General features: G+C 39.5%; 1 protein-coding gene and 1 long non-coding RNA gene across 4 annotated transcripts in view; one reads left to right on the top strand and one right to left on the bottom strand.

Annotated features, from left to right (window-relative positions):
* Positions 1–5,912: 5,912 nt before the first annotated feature.
* rragd (ras-related GTP binding D) overlaps positions 5,913–20,175 on the bottom strand; it is a 63,571-nt gene continuing 49,308 nt past the window's right edge. Inside the window, exons 6-7 of one of the 2 annotated variants that reach the window (XM_003459288.4) lie at positions 18,908–19,056; positions 5,913–7,582 (exon numbers count right to left, since the gene is read on the bottom strand). In XM_003459288.4, the coding sequence (XP_003459336.1) occupies positions 7,431–7,582; positions 18,908–19,056 (301 nt within the window). In that variant the 3' untranslated portion in view covers positions 5,913–7,430. The remainder of the gene's footprint in view (positions 7,583–18,907; positions 19,057–20,175) is intronic. The other variant, XM_005464748.4, reaches the window with a different exon arrangement.
* On the top strand, positions 11,457–16,509 carry LOC109196017 (uncharacterized). 2 transcript variants are annotated; one of them, XR_003215300.1, is made up of 4 exons: positions 11,457–13,569; positions 14,093–14,130; positions 14,379–15,570; positions 15,681–16,509. It is a non-coding gene; the product is annotated as an uncharacterized LOC109196017 (long non-coding RNA). The 2 variants fall into 2 exon arrangements; XR_003215299.1 differs by having other exon boundaries at positions 14,379–16,509.

Here is a 20,175-nt window from a genome sequence, read left to right on the forward strand (position 1 = left end):
GCCCTGTTCCCATGGGTCGGAGTTGGGAAACATGCCCTGCGTATCGAGACGTTGGACTACCGTTTTGGACTTTTTCTGAACGCTTCATGTAAAATCAACGACAAACAGAATCAAGAAATTGACGCTCTGCGTATTGCAGTAATGCAACACAGAGTAGCATTAGACATGATTCTCGCCGAGAAAGGAGGACTATGTGTCCTCTTTAACAACACATGCTGCACATACATTCCAGATAATGTGCACTCATCCAACATGACTGATGCTCTGAACACACTTAGACAACTCAGGGATGCACAACAACAAGACTATGTCACAAACACAGAAGACTGGCTCGCGTGGTTGTTAAGCGGCTCTTGGAAGTCCCTGCTGATTAAAGGACTTGTTTTAGTTGGTGTTCTACTATTGTTATTGTGTATTTCCACTTCATGCGTCATACCTTGTTTGAAGAACATGGTGTCAAAAATGGTAACTGCTTCAATTAATGCTTACATCACCCTACCACAGAATGAAGAAGATGATAATGAGATAGACATTTGGATATAACATATTCACAAAACCCACTAATTAATGATGTCCTGGCTAAAAATGTTTTACAAGTGGCTATAGACTGATACAGTGTTAGTGAGTTGCTATGCATATATATAGGAGAAAAGATCAAACAACAGGAGGGAATGTTGAAAGATTTTATTATGTTTATGTTTAGAAGTACATTTCATTTAAGGTTTTCTAGATGTGTTTGCTCTTTTTTACTAGAGAAGTTACGTTGTGCAAGCTCAACAGGAAGCTACGTTGTGCAAGCTCAGCAGGAAGCCTGCACGCTGTGCAAGCTCTGCAGGAAGCCTGCACAGTTGTATGTTATCTCTTCCTGCATGTTTCTGAGACGCAAACATGCTTGAGTATAAATAAAGGCTGACCACTGCTCCAGGGTGTGTGAGTCTCCTTCGAACTCTCACCCGTGTGCACGTTAATTTGTAAAACCTGTCTGAGTGTCATTTATTCCAATCTGAGTTGCATTACAGGAAAACTCCTCACACTGTGATTTCCCAACTGTGTTGTTTTTGTTTTTTTGCTAGTTTTTTTTTCAGCCAGTGATAAAGCAGATTTTCAGTGTCTTTTCTCTCTATCCCTTTTCTCTATTTTTCTCTGGGTTTCCTTTTTTTTACTGTCTTCCCAGCTTTTCTTTCCTTCTTCTTTCTCTTTCCCATGCCTAAATCTGTCTGGCATTTTTCTTTGCCTTTAGACAATAATTCTCATCGCTCCAGTGCTGAACAGGACAGCAAAAACCAAAGAAAACAAACAAACCGATGTGTCATACTGGAACATGATAGAAAATCCTGACACTCATCAGTGTGTTCAATGGAAAAAAATTCTTACTTAAAAATGACCAAGTTACGCTCCCCTTCACTTACACTTTCCTGGTTCTGTTATTAGTTAGCTAACATAAACTAATGTAAGTCTACTGACTGCAGCCAACCAACCTGGTGATGTCACGTTCCATACTGACAGGAGATTGTGCTAACAAGTTTTTAAGCACTTATTTCTTAAATCCAGCTTCACAGACAGGATTATAGCTCTAGTCATTTATGACAGCAGGGCTCTGTGGTGTAAATTAGCCTTTATACATACGTTTACGTGTTCGTGTTTGTCTCATCTGTCTTTTGTCCTTTATTTAGTGTGTATATGAAACACCATAAGGAAGGCAAGACTACAAAGGCACTCAAGTACAGGGAGTGCAGAATTATTAGGCAAATGAGTATTTTGTCCACATCATCCTCTTCATGCATGTTGTCTTACTCCAAGCTGTATAGGCTCGAAAGCCTACTACCAATTAAGCATATTAGGTGATGTGCATCTCTGTAATGAGAAGGGGTGTGGTCTAATGACATCAACACCCTATATCAGGTGTGCATAATTATTAGACAACTTCCTTTCCTTTGGCAAAATGGGTCAAAAGAAGGACTTGACAGGCTCAGAAAAGTCAAAAATAGTGAGATATCTTGCAGAGGGATGCAGCAGTCTTAAAATTGCAAAGCTTCTGAAGCGTGATCATCGAACAATCAAGCGTTTCATTCAAAATAGTCAACAGGGTCGCAAGAAGCGTGTGGAAAAACCAAGGCGCAAAATAACTGCCCATGAACTGAGAAAAGTCAAGCGTGGAGCTGCCAAGATGCCACTTGCCACCAGTTTGGCCATATTTCAGAGCTGCAACATCACTGGAGTGCCCAAAAGCACAAGGTGTGCAATACTCAGAGACATGGCCAAGGTAAGAAAGGCTGAAAGACGACCACCACTGAACAAGACACACAAGCTGAAACGTCAAGACTGGGCCAAGAAATATCTCAAGACTGATTTTTCTAAGGTTTTATGGACTGATGAAATGAGAGTGAGTCTTGATGGGCCAGATGGATGGTCCCGTGGCTGGATTGGTAAAGGGCAGAGAGCTCCAGTCCGACTCAGACGCCAGCAAGGTGGAGGTGGAGTACTGGTTTGGGTTGGTATCATCAAAGATGAGCTTGTGGGGCCTTTTCGGGTTGAGGATGGAGTCAAGCTCAACTCCCAGTCCTACTGCCAGTTTCTGGAAGACACCTTCTTCAAGCAGTGGTACAGGAAGAAGTCTGCATCCTTCAATGAAAACATGATTTTCATGCAGGACAATGCTCCATCACACACGTCCAAGTACTCCACAGCGTGGCTGGCAAGAAAGGGTATAAAAGAAGAAAAACTAATGACATGGCCTCCTTGTTCACCTGATCTGAACCCCATTGAGAACCTGTGGTCCATCATCAAATGTGAGATTTACAAGGAGGGAAAACAGTACACCTCTCTGAACAGTGTCTGGGAGGCTGTGGTTGCTGCTGCACGCAATGTTGATGGTGATCAAAACACTGACAGAATCCATGGATGGCAGGCTTTTGAGTGTCCTTGCAAAGAAAGGTGGCTATATTGGTCGCTGATTTGTTTTTGTTTTGTTTTTGAATGTCAGAAATGTATATTTGTGAATGTGGAGATGTTATATTGGTTTCACTGGTAAAAATAAATAATTGCAATGGGTATATATTTGTTTTTTGTTAAGTTGCCTAATAATTATGCACAGTAATAGTCACCTGCACACACAGATATCCCCCTAAAATAGCTAAAACTAAAAACAAACTAAAAACTACTTCCAAAAACATTCAGCTTTGATATTAATGTGTTTTTTGGGTTCATTGAGAACATGGTTGTTGTTCAATAATAAAATTATTCCTCAAAAATACAACTTGCCTAATAATTCTGCACTCCCTGTATTATACTGAAACCAGGGACAGAGAAATTTAGAAACTAGACCTGGGAAATATAGAGAAAAAAACTAACACAAATACAGTAAAATGACACAAAAATCAAAACACTGGGTCAACAACCCAGGAACCATAACAGAAAAACTGCAGTAATGCATCTATACACTGTGTTCAGATGCAGTAGTGCATCTGTGTTCATTAGGCACCCAGTAGTCTTAGTATAAAGGTAAAGCCTCAGACATACCTTACACTAAGCATAATCTATGATGGCAGCACATTTGAAGTATTTTTGTAGATATTCAAAATTCACTAAATTTAGCTTGCACAAGTGGTATATGAGCACATTCTTTTGCCATGATGTATGTAACACCTACCGGTAAAAGTAATAAAGAACTTCAATACAACAAAACTGTATTATTTTCAGTAGAGCTTGATCAGAAAGACCAAAACATTTTTTTCTGAATGTGCCAGTAAAATGATAAGATTGTGCACAAACATATGATAGTAAACATTTTAATGTATTCTGTGTATTCACTCACTAATTTATAGTCACAGTATTCACTCACTGTATCTTGAGGGTTTCGCTTGCTTGCTTAGCTTAGCTTGCTTAGCTTAGCTTGCTTAGCTTAGCTTGCGGCCGACTCGCTAGCACATGTCCCTCCTGCACCTTCCTGCTCATTGTGTCAGATGTTTAGTTACTACTTGGCCTCCTGTTATGTCAATCGATGTGGGCTTTTTAGATAATTGGGAAACTTCTTGTCTTGTTAGGAGAGACTGCATCAATCCCACTTTGGATGGAGCAGCTCTCATTTCTAGGAATGTGGCCAAATTTATTAAACCCCCCCAAAACATGACTATCCAGAGCTGGGACCAGGAAGCAGAGTTGCAGTCCTACACGCCTCTCTGCAGCTTCTCTCCTCCTATTATCCCCCCAGAACCCCATCTCCATAGAGACTGTGTCAGCTCCCAACCTGAAAAAAACAAAGCAAAAACCAGCAAAACAGCCCCAGACCCCTACCACCACTATGTGGTGGTATGGTATGATGTTCCTTTTCTGAAATGCTATGTTACTTTTATGCCAGATGTAGTGGGAGACACGCTTTCCAAGAAGTTCCACTTTTGACTCATCAGTCCACAGAGTATTTTCCAAAAAGCCTTGGGGATCATCAAGATGTTTTCTGACAAAACTGAGACGAGCCTTTATATTTGTTTTGGTCAGCTTTGGTTTTGGAAATCTGCCATGCAGGCCATTTTTGCCCAGTCTGTTTTTTATGGTGGAATCATGAATACTGACATTAACTAGGGAAGTAGGGTCTGCAGTTCTTTGGATGTTCTGGGGCCTTTTGTGACCTCTTGGATGAGTTATTGCTGCGTACTTGGGGTAATTTTGGTTGGCTGGCCACTCCTAGGAAAGTACACCATTTGTGGTGAATGCCTCTCTCGATCCTCTCACTGATCTTTGGGTCTACTCCACTTTGCCAGGCAGGTCCTGGTTCCTAATTGAGAACAGGTGAGGCCTTCAGACAAGGCCATGCAGGTTTGGATATTTTTCCTCATTTGGTGACTGCATTTTGTGTTTACTTGTGTTATCTTGCCTAATATTTAATTTTGTTTGATGATCTGAAACATTTAAGTGTGACAACAAAAAAAAAAGGAAATCAGAAAGGGGGCAAACACTTTTTCAAACCACTAAAGCTCGTCACTGATCGAAAGAGACGTTTTGATCTGTCTTTATGTAAAGTTATGTCAAACTGAAACAGCTGTGGGGAAAGGTGAGTGTTGAGCTCAGGACGAGGACACACTGGAAATCCTAGATGGGAAGTACTCAGGGAGCACAGGCCGGATTATATCTGTGAACATCAAATTTGCTTATGTAACACATTGTAGTTCAGACAAAGACACTAGCAGCTGTTATGCAATCCACTGAATCCACTGGTGACCTGGCTAAGAGGCGCACTACACTGTACACACACGTACACATGGATATCTAAGCTACACTTTGTGTGTGTGTGTGTATAGGAAAGGGAGAGGGAGGAAATGACAGAATGGCTGTAATTGCCATAAATAGTATCTGACCGTGGTTTAACATAAAATTAAACGCAGAATAGAACATAAGGCTTTAGAACAGTTGGTTTTCAGAAGATAGCCTGAGATCTGGTTTAGTAGCCATGAAATCTATGAATGTCTAGGACCAGGATTTTAGGCTTGTAAAGATGTATTTGTGCAAATGACATGAAGAAATAAAAATATTTCTTCATGTCATTATGCGGGCCGCAAGTAGGGGTGACATGGGCCACAAGATTGAGACCCAGACATTAGAGCCTCTTAATGCGTGTTTTGTTTGGGTTTCCACCGGTGTGGAATTACCAAAAATAGAGAGGGCATAGCCTAACATATGAAACAGGAAAAGACCACCGTGTAATCCATTTATTTCAGCACAGTAACTGTATTCTGAATACCACTGTAACGGAATACAGTTACTCATATTTTGTATTTTAAATACGTAACGCCAGTACATGTATTTCGTTACTCCCTAACACTGCAAATGAATATGCTCTTGTGTGTGGTTGACATCAGCCGCATAAGTGAGGAGATGAAACTGAGTGTTAGTGAGTTGTTTCAGCAGGGAAGGAGCCAGAGAGAAATTCAGGGTGTGTTCCAGTCCAATAGTTTATTTTGGTTTGGAAGCTTCCTAACTGACAGTCATTATAAGAGTCATTCAGATTCTCCTAATAGAAGGGAAAGGAGTTTCAATGTTCCCTTTATTACTTCCTGTAGCACAGGTTACACTTGATCCAGCCTTTATGAAAGCAGAGGAGAGAGTGAAATAATTCAAGGTGACGAACCACCTGACGATTCATGCAAACGATCAAACAAAACTTACAATGTCCTGCAGAGCATGTAAATGTTGATTAAAATTGTATTTTCCATTTTGTGCCATTACCTGCTACAATGTTTTGAATTTTCAAAAGTCTAAGAAAGTTCATAGAACACAGATTTACACTGACCAAATCCAGATCTATGTTAATGGATCAAAGTGCGTTCAGGATTCTGTATAATTTAGTTATTAATGATGATTCTTAAAGATGCATGCAACCATAAAAATGATCAACTTTTTTGACTTTGGGTCAGCTGGGTAAGGGATGGATGGAAAAGAATCTGAATTTAAAAAAATTGTGAAACTTTGAGTGCAGTCACGACTCAAAATCCAAGCAAAAAATAAAAATATAGACAGTGTCAAATGTAGTGCAAAAGACAGTTTGAGATCAACATTTTTAATACAGGGACCAGGGAAACACTTCAGTCATCACATTAACTTTTAGCTAGAAGACTTGTTGTTAATGAAAATACTGTATAGAAAAGAGATGCTGACTCGATTCTTCTACTGACACAAGGATGATAACTGACAAATCAGAACAGGTCTCACCACTTGAAAACCCCTCTGACACATAATCGGACATTTAACGTCCATTTCAGTGGTCATAGGGACATAAAAACTGCATGTATGTTGCGCCAGTTAAACTCACTAGTTGAGGAGTAGATCATAGAGCAGTCTGGGTCCAATATGTCCTTTGGTGCGTGGCTTCGCCAGTTTCTCTCCCCACTTTCCTGGATGTAAAAAACTGCATGTATAGAATCACCAGTCAAATCTGATAAAGAAAAAACCTTTAAGATTTGGTCTGTTTGGGTGAAAGTATGGTTTAAAAAGCTTTTCCATCACAACACATACTTCTACTATGCAGTCGGGGAACTTGAATTTCCACAATTTTGTTGTACAATGACAATAAAGGGCTCTTCTACTGCCTCTTGTATATTTCTTTATTTTAAAAGTATTTTTTTCTACAAACCTTTAATGTCACATTACCAAAACAAATAACAACAAAGCAAAACAGACCAAAAGTGAAGATTCAACATATGCCACAGGTCACCACAAAAAATGGGGCATTAAAATACTAATTGGTTCAGTTTCCCATGTTAAGCATCTTCAAATCTTGTTAAATATTATTTTTTTGTGTAGTTTAGTTTTCTTTGTTCTCTTTGCCCAGTAAAAACAGTTAGGCAAGTGAAAGACACTGTGGGGCTGAATGGACCAAATGATTCACACTAAGAAAAAGATTAAAATAAAACCATCAGGGTGCAGCTCTGGTACAGTCGTTAATGGGTGCTACTGCACACTCCGCTGGTCAGAGTCAGTTTACTCCACCTCCTTTGGTTAAGGAGTTTGCGGGTCTGTTGAACCTTTACGCGAACATCAAAAACCTCCTGGATGGCTTTTTTGAAGCAGTGAAAGTTGTAGTCGATCAGTCCTGTCAGAGAGAGGACAGAATCACATTTGTTAGAAATCAAAAGATTTACAAATAGCCAAAAAATGCAGTAAACAGATCTATTTCAAATCGATACATAACACGTTCTGCAAACACTGATATGATGTCTAAAGAACAACCCTTAAAAGGCAAAGTTCAAAGTTACCATATCTGAGGCCATAAAACAAACAAAAAATGTGTAGATATAGATTTGGTTCTCATGGTTTCTTTACGGTCATCTATTTGTGTATCAAATGCACTGGTTTTGCACACTCTTGCTCAATTTGTCAGAGAATAGAGCACTTTTTGTATTTGGGAGTGAGATAACAAAACTGTGTTCAGAGGGTATCAACCCTCTCCCCTGACTCCAGCGTTTTGCAGAATCTAAAAGAGTTCTAGCACAGTCACACCATAAGATTGTAAACTGCACATGCTCTGTCCCTCCCTCACAAACAATTTTCCTTAAAGGTGAGGCTCAACAGTAGATCATCTCCATGGAGACTTTTAATCTCAAGGGGAAAAAAAAATCTTCCATTGTCACTCACCGAAGATTAATATCCGCCTGTTACCAAGCAACATGAGGTAGATAAAGTCAGACGAAAGAATAACAGGAATGATGCAGAGTTAAACTACAGGTATACAGACATCCAGCACAAAAACTGAAAGTAAAGTGTAAATGCTGACAGCAACATCATAAAAGGCCCTTATAAAATAAATCACGAAGGTGAAATTTAGCACCTCAGGGCATGATAAAATTCCTACACAGCCTTCAAGCACAACTTTCTGTCTAAAAACAGAAATGACAAAATCTTCATGAGCCTCCAGGAAAATAATGAAATATGCCATGACCTAGTTGCTGAAATGAATCTCAAAATTGTGTTATGGTTCTGTTTTAGAGCCAAGTCTCATGATTATTGACCATTCTCTCCAGCTTACACACAATAACAACCAGAAGTGGAGTTAATGAATAGTTACAAACACTTAAGAACAATGACTGATTGTGCTTTGATGTAAATTCAGAAGAGTTTATAAGGGCCTACACTTATAAACTAAGATCACTGAATGGAGATAGGACTTTGGATGGCTGTGCTGGTCCTATTGTGCAGCATTTGATTGCACTGATGATTAAGAGGTGATCTGAAGAGGAGGAAGAAGAGGCCCCAGCTCCACCCTGATGGGGTTGAGGAAAGCAGCTGCCTTATGTGAGATTATTCTGTTATCATATGTTACCTTATATCTGTAATCAAAGTAGTTGAATTATGATATTGCTGTAGATCATATTATACCCCTTAATACAGAGTGTGTGATCAGTATGTAGTTTTAGTTTGCATTATACTTCTGACTTAAAAGAGTGTGAAAATCATTAGATCTATTTGATTGACCTGTATTACTCGACACTGTTGAATGTGTTACACTGTTTCTTGACATTGCATACTGCTGAATCATGAAGAGAATGTTGTGTGCAGAAGACCTTGTGCCGATAATAGAAGAGACGACCACATTCCATACCCCCACCTTTACAGAGAGCAGAAAGACAGGGAGCCGAGGTCATAACTTAGGCGCCGTAAGAGAGAAAACATGTGAATGTTTAGGCTTTTTATGACTAGGTGGGGGCCACTAGGGGCTATAAAAGGCTGAGTAACCCGTCACCATTTTGAGACATGCTGTGACCCTCTGCAGGCAGGTCTCCCCATCATGATGGTTCGTATGCTCTTAAGTGTTGAATTGTATGGAAATAAATAATTGTTGATTGAGCATTTATACACCGAGTATGGTCCTTCCTTCAGCCCAAAGATTAAAAGAATTGGGAGATTTTAACACTTACAAACCCTCAGCGGGCATCTCCTCAATCCAGGAGGTCAATGTGGAGGACTATAAATATCTATAGATAAGTACATGACTATAAATATCTATAGATAAGTACATGACTCAATCACCTTTTCTGAAGGTGATTGAGTCTTTTCATATCTGTCAGGCAATGCTCAGGATTTTCCATGAGTTTGTTGTAGCCAGTGCCATCCTCTATGATGTGGCATGCTGGGGCAGCAGGTCGATACCACCAGATTCAATAAACTGGTCTGCAAGGCCAGTAACGTTGTGTGGATGAAGCTGGACTCTGGAGAGGCGGATGTTGTCCTACATAAGGACGATGCTGGACATTACCTCCCACCCACTCCATGACATGCTGGCCAGTCACAAGAGGAGGTTCAGTGAAAGACTATGATTACGTAAATACACAACTGAGAACACAATAAGTCACTCAGCTTGTGGCCAATTCTTTGAATAAGCCCACTAGGACAAACACCAGGTTTTCCATGAGCCTGACACCTCAGAGTAGTGTGAAGTGGGGTTGTCAGCCTAATGCTGACAAAACTAGAAGTCCACAACACCAGGCCAGCTCATTCACATAAGTCTCACAAGATAGTGAAGATGCTTCATAAAGAGAAAGGCTGGAGAACCAGGGGTGTATTAGTAGAGACTAAAGGGATTAGTTGAATGAGGATCACAGTGCTGACGGCAAGTGTTTGCTACTGTCTGGCCAATCAGATGCTGTGCTCATTCTCTTATGTTTTTATGACAACACATGGACCCAAGCACAGGCAGACCACACGAACTATTCAAAAAGGTTTATTAACAAAGTCGTAATTTAACAACAACATGAACTGCAGGGCTGTTTTCTGTGGGGATGAAGAGAAGGGTATATTTTTAGCAGGTGACTGGACAGACATGCAGTTTAATCTGAGTTTGAATCAAAATCCAGTAAATTCCAAACATGCAATGGGAGAATCCGATTGGGCTGTGAGCTTTGTGGAAGAAGATATGAAAGCAATACAAGACAAAATGTAAACTACTAAGATACTGTATGACCACTGTATGATCTGGCAAAGCTGGAGCAGTGGAGTCAGTCCTTAAGCATTCAGTTTTTTGAAGTCTGTCAGCAGAACCAGCTGAAGGGCATGTCTTCAGAGATATAGAACAAAGAGGCAACCTTGCACACACACATGCGCATAACAGAATAAGGGAAGAGACAGCGAGAGAGAGAGAGAGAGAGAGAGAGAGAAGTAAAGAGAACAGGACAGAAAGGAGACAGAGAAAGCGAAAAAGAAATCTGCCATTGAAAATGATTGACATTTGGCTACGTCATATAAGTTATAAGTCATATAACCAGTTGTGATATCAGAGATAATCCTCACATCCTCAATCACGAAAACAGTTTTGTACTGATTCACTTGTGATCCATATTGTGAAGAAGTTAAGTAGAACATCAGTTTGATTCCGAACAAATCAAAATTGTTCACTAGTGTTGCTAACTACATATTTCAACTAATATCTGCCACTTTAGAGTGCCCAGCCTACTAAACATTGTTTTGATAAAGTTAAAATCAACATCAAAATTCAGAGAAAGGAGACAGGAAGGAAAAGAACAGTGATTTCAACTGAAATTTGGACAGTTGTTACAGACGATTACAATAATAATGTTTTTTCTTTTTTTTTTTACTTAGCTAGACAACCAGCATAAAATGAGAGGGAGTGAGGTTTATACTGCACCCTGATTACCTTTTCAGTAAAACATGATGCATATGTGACTCATGCGTTTGAATTGGTTTGATGAAAAAAAAATACACAATGAAAAGTTTTGTTTGGGACACTGAAGAGCCATATGAGGTATCTTAATCTTTTTCTTCTTCTTGTAGCCATCCTCTCTTCTTCCTTCCTGGCATCTTTTGTCCCATTTATCCACATGTTCACACCATCTAAACCTCGCTTCTCTAATTTTGTCTCCAAAGCATCTGACCATCTGTTCCAGAAGGAAAAGATTAGACATGAGCTGTACCACTGTGGTACAGCTTATGTCTAATCTTTTCCTTCTGGCCACTCTCAAAGAAAATCTTAACATCTTCAACTCTTCATCTGCAGCTCCGCCACCTGTGTTTTTGTTAGTGCTACCATCTCCAAACCATTAATAGTAGGTCTCACCAACATATTGAAAGCTTCACTGTTACATTCAACTCCCTGTCATTCACAGACATGTATTCGGTCTTGGTTTTGCTGACTTCCATTGCTCTACTCTCCAGAACATACCTCCACCTGCTCCTCACTCTCACTACAGATCAGTGTTGTCTAAGAACATCATAGTCCATGGAAACTCATCTGTCAATCTGTCCATCACAGCGCCAACGAGAAAAAAATCATGTATTCCCTTCCCCACCTTGAACTGATATGTCACTCTTACCACACACCTCATCGTTATCTTGCTGACCTCATACATGTCCTCCACCACCCTCACCTTGTCTGCCACTCCTGACTACTTAATCCAGTACCATATTTTCTCTCTTGGCACCCTTTCATGTTTCCTCTAAATTCACCAAGGCACATAGAAGCTCCTTCTGACTTTTTCTATACTTCTCCATCAACACACTCATAAGTCATACTGCTGCTCGTCAGCTCCATTTTCAGCTTAGCTTCAACAACTCTTTAAACAGCTATATAGCTAATCACCTTTATGCCTCCAGAATTATTAAGCTCTGTCTATCACTAGTGATCCCAGTAGTCCAGTTCCTTGGAACTGTTAGTTCAATTCCTTCTCTTTTGAGTAGGAACTCCACTACACATTGGCTGGAGTGCAGTGAGCAAACTGATTGAGAACACCTGAGTCGGAGCTTCACCCCAACTAAGGTATTTTGGGCCTGGGTGTTTTGCAGCAGGGAGAAATGGTCTATCTTGCCTTCATCTTTGCTATGCTTGTCCTTCAGGGGTCAGATTTGTTTGCATTTGGTATGGTTTGCTTGCTCTTACATCTGGTGAGTGTAAAAAGCCTAATGATGATTTGTCTATTCCTAATGTCCCTTTGAGTAGGGATGGTTTTGTTTCCTTGGTAGGAGGTGAGGATAAAGTCCCAGTTAAAATTCTGAGGGACACAGGAACCTATGACTTCTATGTAGTGAACTCTGTGCTGCCCTTCTCAAACGAGTCTGACACAGGTGACAAGATCCTCAGTTATGGGATGGGTTTCACCACTCTTCCTGTTCCTTTGCACAAGCTCATCTTGACTAGCGAGCTCCTCCAAGGTGACATTTCCATGGGAGTACGTCCAGCATTGCCCGTTGATGGTGTTCATTTTATTTTGGGCAATGGTTTGGCTGGTAGCATGGTTTGGGCAGATGTTCCTCTTTCAACTATTGTGGCATCTGCTCCACTTAAAACTGTCTCTGATGAAGGTGTCGGTGAGTTTCCAGGTTTTTCTGCTTATGTGGTTAGACGTGCCATGGCAATGATTGATGGTGACATACCCTCCAGAAGTGTGACTCTGAGAAGGTTCCGTCTTTAAATGAGTTTCCTCTAAAAGTTTCACAGATTGTGCTGTTGCATGAGCAACAGAATGATCAGAGTCTGAAAGATCTATTCAACTGAGTGAGCCTGAAACTGAAATAAACAGCCGAGCGTGTGGTTTATGTATTGCATAATGGTCAGTTGTTTGGAAAGTGAGTCACTCTGGCTGACGATGTTGTTGGAGATGCCTGGGGTCTGCCTGGGGTGAGGGGGGTAAGAAAAAGCTACCTGAAGCTTTTAAAATATTTCTTTTAGCCTCATGTCAAAATGGATGATGTGGCTTACATTAGAAGTTGTCATGTGTGCCAGTTGGCAGAAAAACCAATTAGGCCGTTAGGCCAGTAATTCCTGCAATAACTGAACCTTTAGAACACCTTATTCTAGACTGTTTCTAGACTTTAGAACACCTTATTCTAGACTGTAAAAACTGGAGTGTCAATATTTCAGAGTAAACCTATTTTAACCTAGATAGAGTATTTACAACTCTATGAGGAGTAAAAACCAGCTCTAACATCAGAGTTAAAAGTCAGTGTAAAGTTCTTCTGACATGCAGTGAAGACTTAACTCCACACAGTGTTGATTATTGGCAGTCCGCAGGCGTGCGCAGTCTCAGAGTTCTGATGAGCATGGAATTTTCTCCAGAGAGGTGCCACAGTCAGGTAACTGAAGTTAACATTCCCATACTGGTAACATTGTTTAAAAGGTATTCTTTTCAAATCTAAGTCGCTCTTTATAATTTCACTGATGTCGAGTGAGGCAGCATTTACCCATAAGGTTTAATGATATTGTTGAGTAGCTACATGCTAACAGTTGCTAAAAGTTCAGATGTCGTTATCTTCTCACTGAGCTAATATGAACCTAAAACATGTTAACTATGTATTTCTTCTAAATGCTGCTGAGATAATATAATTGTCACGTCTAATGCCATAGTTTTAACAACTAAATTAACGTTTATTTGTCAGCTAATAATCGCTAATTAGCTTCTGTAAGCGAACGAACTTTCAGAAAAAGTGGGTAACATTACCATAAAGTTAACTCTACTAATTTATATTCTTTTAAGGAAATGCCAAAGGCATACACTACTTTAGAGTTTCGCTCATTATTTAGCAAATAATATGTATTTTGTATAAATTAACTGATAGCAATGTTAATGATATGTTAATGTATATCACTTGTTCACAGAAATAAAGCGAATTGCAGTAAGAGCAGACCAATACTTGGTAAGTAGGCTAAAGTCATTAAACAATATTGATGTTAGACACACTTGGCCCATTTGCAGTAACACTGGTTGATAAAGGATCTTTGTTAGCAGTTAACCTGTTATTTATTTCTTCATGTAGCTGCTAAGTAATGTTAACTTGTAAGTAATGTTTCTATTTTATATTTTTAAAAAACTAAAGTACATCCACAGTTAACTCTTTTTTCAATTGTTTCCTTTTTTATTTTTTCCTCTTTGTTTTGTGAACAGAATATGCTGCTGCGGGTTTTGTTTGGTAGGGAGCATAAGTATGTTATGCTGTCTGACCTAACATTTGATGCTGTCATGAAAGAAGGTTAGAATATCAGGATAAAACAATATATCAATTTTTACTTGTTCAATACACCAACTTCATTATAAAACCATATTCTTACTCAACTACCTAAGTTGACAAGACAACCTAAAAGGCCATGCCATATAAACTATGAGGCAAAAACTCTGGGTAGTGGATACTGTTAAGTCTCATCTGGATGTTTGATGTGAAGTGTTTTTATGTAATTGTTTTCTAGTCTTTTTTAAGGTTTAAAAATTTCTGACTTCATATTGAAAAAAATCTTAACAACAAAGCCCGGTGGTGAACACATCATACAAGAGTATGCAAAAACCAAATCTCTGACAGATGCAACCAGAAGACAGATGATAAACATACTTGCGGCTGAGATGACAGAAGCACATGGGTAAGAATCACAAATGTAGGCTGTAAAGAAACATTGTTAGTATTGTATTATTAATTGTGATATTCAATGCCTCATTGAATTTATACATTAGGACATCTCCCGCTTAAAGTGTAAGAGTGACGTATGCGCAGGGGATTGTTGCTCTGTTTCCATATCTACGAGACCCATATTCACAACATGCATATCTAAGTAAAGGGGACTTTGCAACATTAAACACGTTGTTGCTATCAGAAATTTTGTTAACATTGTCATTCTGCATGTATTTAATACATAGGAACATTACTACAATCCAGAAAGCGGTTCAGGATACCTTGCATGGTGGTTAAAGACCATTCAAAGAAAAGCTGCAAAGGAAAGAAGCGTCTCAGTTTGCAAATCTCGCAAAAGTAAGTTCACTTATCATTTAAATGATACTGATGTATCGTAGGCAGGAGTCAATCAAATTGTTTTTTCTTAAGTTGGTGGGCCAGGCCATGGTCGATCCAGATCACTCAGAATGGCATGACTGTGACTGTTTTTAATTGCCATTGTTGGTTATATAGGTAATTCTGTCAATTGAATGTTTTTTTGGAATAATTCTTGTTTATTCGTCTGTAGGCTGAGACAGTGACATGTCTGCTTTCTCGCTGCTGCTAAATCTGCTACCACCATCAGCACAAGGGCGAAAGAGACCAGGAAAGATGTCTGCATCTCAAGCTGTCGATAAACTCATCAAATTCCTAAAAGTATGTTTAAAATATATGTTCCATCACCTCCATTTTCATGAACAGTGAGGTGATCTAATCTACTGTCAGAGCATAGTCACTAAATACTGCTGTTTAATGTGTTGTTGTAGGCTGGAACCAGTGTACAGCAGCATCTAGACAACATCACCGGAAGCAGTCAGCCCTACATTCGTGCTCAGGGACCCATAAGAAGCAGCATTCACGCCTTCATTGTAATTGACAAGCATGCACTTCCATGTAAAGTGGCAGGTTCACTAGGAGCCCCTGATGAACTCTTTAAGGCCCATTATGTCTTTGGTACATCATACCGTTCATCCCTGACCAACTTTTTCACTTTTCTGCAAACAACTATTTACAACATTGATATTGGGGAAACGTCATATTGCTTTCTCATCATAGTACTGTATGCTACTGTGAATTGTAAAGGTTTGTTACATTAATCAAATGACACTGAAATGACACACATAATAAATGTTGTTACTGTACCCTTTATGTTTGTTGTTATTTCCATAATATAGGATAGATCACAGCTGGGTACTTGTTTGAGCTGTTGCAGGAATGGATCCATTAGCTGGAGTGCAGTGGGCAAACTGACTGAGGACAGCTGAGTTGGATCTTCTCCCTTATATGAAGGCCTAGGTGTTGTTGAGCAGGGGGGAATGGATTTCTCTCTTCTCAATCTTTGCCCTTCAGAGTCAGATTTGTTTCCATTTGGTATGGTTTGTCACCCATCACAATGACGTGAGTCATTTAACTGACTTTGTATATCAGATTACCAGTTATTAGTTTTTTGTTATTTTTCTTAAAAATAAATATTTGTAAATGGTTACTTTGTGTCCTTTCCCATTTTTGTCATAACCCATGAGCCAGGCTGTGACACGAGGTAAATTACAAATTACTTTCTCCTGGGAGTGACTATGTAATATCAATATTACATATTGGGCTAGGATGCCCTCTGGACCCAGTGGAGGTGGTGAGTGACAGGAGAATGGTGGCTAAGCTGTCATCCCTGTTGGACAACATCTCCCACCCCATGCATGAGACTGTGACAGCACTGAGCAGCTCCTTCAGTGGGAGACTGCGGCACCCACGGTGTGGGACGGAGAGATTTCGCAGGTCTTTCCTCCCCACTGCTGTCAGACTCTACAATAAAGACTTTTGCAGCTGATCAAACACACAAACCCACACATGTGCAATAAGACTGCTATACGTGCAATTCTTCTTCTGACGAAGTTGTGTTTTTGTATTTTCCTACTCAGTTGTATATAGTATTTGTATTTCTATTTTATTCTATTGTATATATTATTCTATTCTATTTTATTCTATTGTATATAGTATTTTATTTTATTTTATTTTATTGTATTTTATTGCATTCCAGTGTTTTCTAATTTCTGCTACATAACTTTGCACTTTTGCTGTAACAAAACAAATTTCCCACCTGTGGGACTAATAAAGGCCATCTTATCTTATCTTATCATTTGGACACGCCCCCTTTACTGAACACAGGCCTTGGGGCTTCAGTGTCAGATGTATCATTGCCTCCAACAAACATTCGACCACACACAATGCAATTAATTTGCATTAATGAAATGTCTTTGATATGCTGCTTAGGGATGGTGGTGCCTTTCAAAGCAGAGCCAATGAGAATGGCAGGAGAGGGGTGGAGCAGTGGGTCCAGGATGTGGTGTCAGGGGAGGCTGACCAACACAGCTGTTCTCCTTTGACTGGTCGTGCCTTCCCTATCTCAGTAGGATGCCAGGACATGAGCAGTGTGCTACATGAGAACAAGGTAAACAAAATGCAGACAGCACTGTAAATAAAAAGTGCTGTGCACCTTGAGTCCTTTATAAAACAGGGGGCAATTACTTTTCACCTAGGGCCAGTTAGGTTTGGATCACTTTTTACTTTAATTTAAAACAATCATAATTTAAAAACTACATTTTGTTTTTATTCAGGCTCTCTTTGTCTAATATTAAAATTTGTTTGATCATCTGAAATATTCAATTTGGACAAATATGTAAAAAACAAGAAATTAGGAAGGGGGCAAATTAATTTTTTCACTGCACTGCAGTCTCTTTGCAGTGTATGCCTGAATTCTGTATTAATCTTCACCAGTGTTGCATTTGATGAAAACTTTGGATACTTAATCACATAATAACAAAGCAACTTTACAGGTATTTCAATATGAACAGAAAGAAATGCATCACACTTTGAAGTGGTTGAACAGCTAAACATGTTTTTGTGCAAAAACTACAAATATCACTGTTCATTTTGACATGATCTGTCATCTGTTTTCAGTTTTCAGCTATCAGTGAGGGCTGTCAGCCGTCCTGTCATCTGTGTCCCCCTTTCACACTGTTTTGTGTGTATGTTTAGGGTTGTCTGATTTAATAGATGTCCTTCAACACTGAATTAGCACAAAGCTTCCATGAACCTGCTGCCAAGTGTTTACTCCTGGTATCTTCACTGTGTTAAGACTTTTTTGCACAAGGGAAAAGTTTGCCTTCTAAAGTGAAAGAGTGTGTTGTAATCCAAACCATTTCCTGACTGAAATAGTCCATGAAAAAAAGAAAGAAAAGTAAAACAAAAATCTAAAATGGAACTCCTACATGGGATGCTAATACAGTGGAACCCCGACTTACGAAATTAATTCGTTCCTGGGGGTCTTTCGTAAGTCGAAGCACCCATCGCACATTTTGACTGAGGCGATGCTGAATGATAGGCTATAGGCTAATTGCTAACTAGAACAACAATACGTCATTCAAGTGGAACGGCGAAGCGCAAGTACGGAAGCCAAGGGGTTGTCACATGATTCGGAAGGCATTGTGGGTATTGTAGGCTCAGCCAATCAGAGCCAGTGGATTTCGTTACTCTGGCATTTTGCCGTAACACGGGCAAAAATATTGCCGTTCGGTGCCTTCGTAACTTGAATTTTTCGTGAAACGGGGTATTCGTAAGTCGGGGTTCCACTGTACTTGTTTTCTGGGTGAAATTGGATTGCAACTCAACCCCACCTACCTACAGAAAAGAATTTTGCCTGTTTTTATACTTCATGGTTCTAGGCTCATTGTATTTAGCACTAACCTGCACTATAAAAATAGCCCTAAATAGGTAACACCTGGATTATGTGGGTAGTACTTTAAAGTGTGACTAGAAGGGTTCCTGACCAATTCATATCACTGTGTGTTGAGCTGAGGATAAGAATGTCCTCTTGTTAATTTCCTACTTGCAGGGGATCAATCCATCTTAACTTAAGAAAAGGAAGCATGGTAATGAATTTCGCAATAGGGCTACTTCCTGACATGCTTATAAATGTACTGAATATTAATGAACTGACCTTTCCTAGCAAAGCTTTCCTTGCGGAGGAAGCAGACCATGGCAAGAAACTTGGTGACCTCTTTCAGGTATATGACTGTGGTGTTGTTCAGGTGAATGATGGCCATAGAGTCTTTGTCATGGGGTAAACCAGCTTCAACGTTTGGCATACTGAAGGAAAGAAGATAGAAAAAAATAGCTTAGATGAACTTCAAAGATAATATTTAATTTTACATAATACTGAGACACAGTGTAGACTTTTACTGAGTGAGCACTATATTATAGCTTCTTGTTTTCAACAGTTTAAAGAAACTGCCAACTGCCTAGGTAAACAACAGAGTCCCGCTTTTATTTAGAACTCACCCAGAGGACTTTCAAAATGTAGCAAGAAAGTTGGAGGGGAAAAGAAAAAGAACAACGTAGCACCCTGAAATGGATAGATGGATGGATGTATAGATTCTCTGGAGGTCATCTAAGTTTGGCATTGAGGAAGAAGCCTGAACTTTTCACTTTTCATCCAAACTCATCCAAAGTACAAATGACCATCACTTTTTCTCCTCCTTATGCTGTATCATAAATCCTTTCTTACTATATGTTACATGTATTTAGTTTTTTTTTAACCCCAATAGCCAACAGATATATTATGATATCTATAACTATTAACACATATACACCCACATACATGTACAACACCCCCGTATAACAAATTATCACACCAAGAAAGTTCCACACCATCTATATCAATCTGCAGTTGTGAGTTTGAGAATTCCAAAATAACATGATTTAAAATATACTGTAATCAGCAAATAATACTAATTTAAATATATCAGATATCTTTAAAAATGTCATTTATATAAAAATGAATAGCTCTGGACCCAGTACATAAACCTGAGGAAGCAATATCCAAGCATGATGAGGATTATTCTCTCAACTTTACACTTTTAACGTGCATCTTCTCCATGCATCTGGACTCGTCTTCAGTGATTTTTTTATTGGAGTCATCAGGTGTTTTAAGTCTTTCAACGTTATATAAACTCACCCAGGTGAGGGTGATCAAGAGCCACCCATCGCTCTCCCCACTGGATCCATAACCATCTTGACACCACCTCTGCTGCCTCAGTGATCAGCTTGATAACCTTGCGCTTGCTTGCGCCTGTGATGGCCAACTTGCTGAAGGCCCTGAAGCAGGACTGGCCAATGAATCCTCTGCACCCACCTCTGTGTTCACATCTCACTTGCCACCCGTTCCTTCTACACTTTTCCATTAGTGCTGGATATCCTGTTTTTTTT

Source organism: Oreochromis niloticus, linkage group LG19 (genome assembly GCF_001858045.2).
Source record: "Oreochromis niloticus isolate F11D_XX linkage group LG19, O_niloticus_UMD_NMBU, whole genome shotgun sequence".
NCBI classification, from domain to species: Eukaryota; Metazoa; Chordata; class Actinopteri; order Cichliformes; family Cichlidae; genus Oreochromis; species Oreochromis niloticus.